Here is a 4,392-nt window from a genome sequence, read left to right as displayed (position 1 = left end):
ATATATCAATATAATTATTATAGATCATTTAAATATAATAATATCGAAAATTATAGATTACTTTAAATATGTTTTATTAGTTAAATATTAATTTAGTTTTATTAGTAAATAAAGATATTCAAACTTTTTATTTCCACTTTCAATCATTATTTTTTTTCCAGACATTTTATCCCATCACTGATTATAGATTTTTCAAAAAGAGCAATTCTTTTTGCCCGTAATAAATATCATTTACAGTTAAAAAATTTTAATTAGGAGTTCCAAAGATTTAGTTAAAACAGAAAAGCGTCTAAGGATCTCATGGAATTTGATTAATTAGCAATTTAAAAAGAAAAAAATTCAAAATTATCTGTTTTTGATTGAAAAGAGATTGACCTGCGTAAAACTACATCGATAAGGTGGTTATCTCTTTTTATATGAGACAGGAAAGAATGTATTCTTTCCCGATTGAAAAGTCGTCTTGACTCTAATCTCAATTCCTTTGTATTTTAATGAATGTTTTGCTATTGTCCTATGAAGAATTCGCGCTTTCGCTTTGATCTGAATGAATATAAAGAGAGACCATTACCGATGAGTCGAAGTATCGAGAAATTGTTCGACTTTTCACTTCTTTTAACAGTCGCATTTTCAAATAGAAGCGAAGTTATACTTCGCGTTGTCGTAATATACAATATTAACGCGAACAGGCACATCGCGAAAATAATTGGATCGCGCATGTCATTTTCTCGAGTTTTAACCAACTTTCAATGGAATATCGATCATACATTATCGACCTTCCTATAATGATCTACTTCTTTGCATGAATGTCAAAGAGAAAGCGATGTGTCGTGATGTGCTGCACAATTTTCTATCAGTTTTTATCGTACACTTTTGTATTTAATTACCTACATATTAACTGTACATATTTATCTCATTGATAGTGTTCAAATCAATTAATATAAGCCTTTTAGCCTTAGTCATACTTTCTATAGTCTTCTTTTTTTTCTTTCTCTTCTTTATGAATAATATTTTTCTAATCTATTTTATTTGTATCGTAAGGAGATATTTGAAATAAGCAGAAAAAATTCATTTCTTTAAAACTTTCTTCTTTGATATTGCGGAATTCTTGTTTAATTTTTATAACCATAATTATATGTGTGAGAATATATTTATAGATTATGCGAGAAATACTTCATCGAATAAAAATTTTAAATGAATAGACAACATATAGCATTATATTGTTAGAGAAATCCATATGCATCGATCTTATCTTTAGAGAAAATGATTACGTCTTATGTTAGTCAATAGTTTACTACTTTAATTACATATAAATTTAAGATTTGCTAAAAATTTGCAACCTATTCAGTAAACAACTTTTCATACATTAATATATATAAATATGTATAAATATTATACGTAAATATTCATAATATACACATAATAATATATGAAACATATTTATACATCTCTTTTTCTTTTGTAAAATTGTTTATTAGTGTAGTAGAAATAACAATAGTAATGTGAAAACAAAAAATAATTAAAGGGATAATTTTTGCATTGTTCATTTGAGAAAAAAAATAAGTTCGGAAAAATGTTAAAAAAATTGCTCATATATAATAAATTATAAATTAAAAATTGCTCATAATTATGCATAATTTTATATACATATAATTATACATAAGTAATTTTTTTACATTTCTTCAAAGTTGATTTTTTCTAAAATAAATAGTGAAAATTATCCTTGTAATTATTTTTAACATTTTCACATTACTATTGTTATTTCTATTACACTAAAAAGTAATTTTACAAAAAAAAGAAAGATGTATGAACATAATGGACATATTTCATATAAAATTATGTATGTTTATGAACATTTATGTATGTTTATACATATTTATACATATTCATGCATGAAAAATTTTTTAAATTTTGTAAGAACACATTTTTCTAAAATAAGAAAAAACATGAGGAGACCTGGAGCGGAATAAGGGATGCATTCAACGTCGGGGAAAAAGAGTTGAGAAAAGGAATAGATTGGCAGGCTTCGTATTGAAACCTTGCGGACGATTTCCGCAAGGTATTCTTCTGGGAGAGAAAGTCCACTCGCCAGTCGGTCATGGATACTTATTGGGGAGTATCAGTGAGTCGATGACGCGATCCCTCTGCCCACAATGGAAATTTCGGATTCCACACTGCTTCGGAGAAAAACGTGAAATCGACTGCGCGGCCGACAGGAAATCGTTTAAATTATCGGAATTAAATATTAATTTCTGATACACGTTGAATTTTTCAAATATTTTTGTGCAAAGCAATGTGATAGAGCATTTTTTTCAATTCGCGGCACATTAAATAACTAGTTAAATTTGTCAAGTACCTTTTATCAGATATCGTTAATACGAAACAAACAGCAAAGTTCTAAAGTTCTTTAGTTTTTATGTTGTTTTAAAAAATGATTTTGTTGCAATGACAGTAGCGTCGTTTCAATTAGAAAGAGAGTAACCAAAATATATATAATTTAAATAATTTTCACAATTAAAAAAATATTTTTACTATGCGTCTTACTCACTTTCTTATTTATTTCTAAATTTTTTTTGTTTCATTTTACTTAAAATTTTTCTTAAAATTTCTTAAAATTTTCGTGACATATTTAAAGATCCTTTGCAACCCACCAATTGAAAAATCCTGTGATATGGAATCGGCAAAGTCATCGTCACTCTTTCAGAATTAAGAGTTGCCATCTGCATGATGGACAGACAATTTTATTCCTAATTTAAGGTAGAATAATTGTAGAGAACAACTCATACAATAATCCTCTTAATGAAACACGAACCACGAGCCCGCGTATGCACGCGGATTAACCTCAGAAAATGAGCTGACTGACGTCAATTAAACTTAACAGAGAGCCAACTAAATCGTGCGGACGTCTCTCTTTCTCTTTCTGTCTATCTCTTTCTCTTCCTCTCGTAGCGTAAACTTTACCGCAACTCGCATACCGGATGTGGTTGCATTTTGAACGGCCGTAATAATAACCATCGTCTTTCTCATCAAAATGACCAAAGCTATTCATGCGAATACCTTTCTCTCGAAATTCTGAATAGATCAAATGAAAACTTTTTCCCAAAGATTTATTTGCGTAATTATATGTATGTTAAATATTCCGGAAGATTATTAAAATAAATTATCAATTACTTCTGTGACAGTCACTGTCCAATAATTTACTGCCAATTTATCGCAATTAATTATGCTTTAAATATTATTAAATATAAATTTATCATTCATTTATTTATCATTTATTTATCAGTTTAATAATTAGCAATTACATTCGCATTTTATAAATAATCAGAATTAAGATAGATTATACGCTCATGTGTTAATTGCGTTAATATGCATTGAAATTACGAGTTGCATTTTCGCGAAAAATAATCGAGCTTAAATTTGTTAAGGAATAATAATTTACTGACTGTGCGGTTTTTACTTGGACACCCTGTACATGTTCAACTGACCAATATAATTGTGGCAGACAGCGAAGGGTGGCAAGTTCATGAAACGCGTGTGTAATAAGCAAACAAGAGGAGCTGCGAATATAACGGCAGAGCTAATTAAGTTTCGCTCTTTCCTATGCTGTTGCATCACTCGACCCTTATTCCTCTATTCCCTGTCCTATTCCCAGCCTCACCCTACTGTCCGTCAAACGCACCTCTGCATCCCTCGGCACTCCTGTATCGCGCAACAAGTGAGACACGCACTCCCGCTTCCTCTTCCAACTTCTACTTTTAAATTTCCTTTGTTTCTTTTTATTTTACTTTCCGTATTACTCTTTGCTGCTCCTTCGCCATGTACACGGTCTTGTTTTATCATTTTTAGACAAAAATCCACGTTCCATATGAAAGCAAGAGTAGAAATGCAAGACATAAAGTAAATAGCACGTTCCTATTATAAAATTGTATACCTACATACTCTTCTTTAACATCAGATTTATAATAGATATTATAAGACAAAGATTTTATTTTAAGATTTTATTTTAAGATCAAATTTTATATCAAAGTTCTTAATCTTTTATATATTGTCTTTCTTATATAAATCTAATTCATTATTCAAATTAAATTCAAATTTGTAATTATATACAGGTAAAGGACCCGCCGGAGGCGGCAAAAGTTTGCGGTTCTGATGGTGTGACGTACGATAACGAATGCTCATTGAAAAGGGCGTCATGCATGAACCAAGTCCTCATCAACATTAGCTACGTGGGTGCTTGCGGTAAGCAGTATATATTTTATATGTCTTGCGAATGAGAGCTAATGCGATAAGTCCAGAAACCGCGACCAAGTAAAACGATTTTCTTTTTATCCTTTTCTATCACAGTAGAGATTTACACAAAAGTATACTGCGTATAATATTATAAACTATATAATA

The 4,392-nt window shown here is 29.8% G+C and overlaps 1 protein-coding gene across 1 annotated transcript in view; it reads left to right on the top strand.

Moving 5' to 3' along the window:
• LOC108693521 (agrin-like) overlaps positions 1-4,392 on the top strand; it is a 47,585-nt gene that overhangs the window by 24,214 nt on the left and 18,979 nt on the right. The window contains exon 7 of the mRNA XM_018202526.1: positions 4,107-4,236. Coding sequence (XP_018058015.1) covers positions 4,107-4,236 — 130 coding nt within the window. The remainder of the gene's footprint in view (positions 1-4,106; positions 4,237-4,392) is intronic.

Source organism: Atta colombica, unplaced genomic scaffold (assembly GCF_001594045.1).
Source record: "Atta colombica isolate Treedump-2 unplaced genomic scaffold, Acol1.0 scaffold92, whole genome shotgun sequence".
Lineage (NCBI taxonomy): Eukaryota > Metazoa > Arthropoda > Insecta > Hymenoptera > Formicidae > Atta > Atta colombica.
Note: the sequence above shows the minus strand (reverse complement) of the source record. Positions and strands in the feature narration are given on the sequence as shown.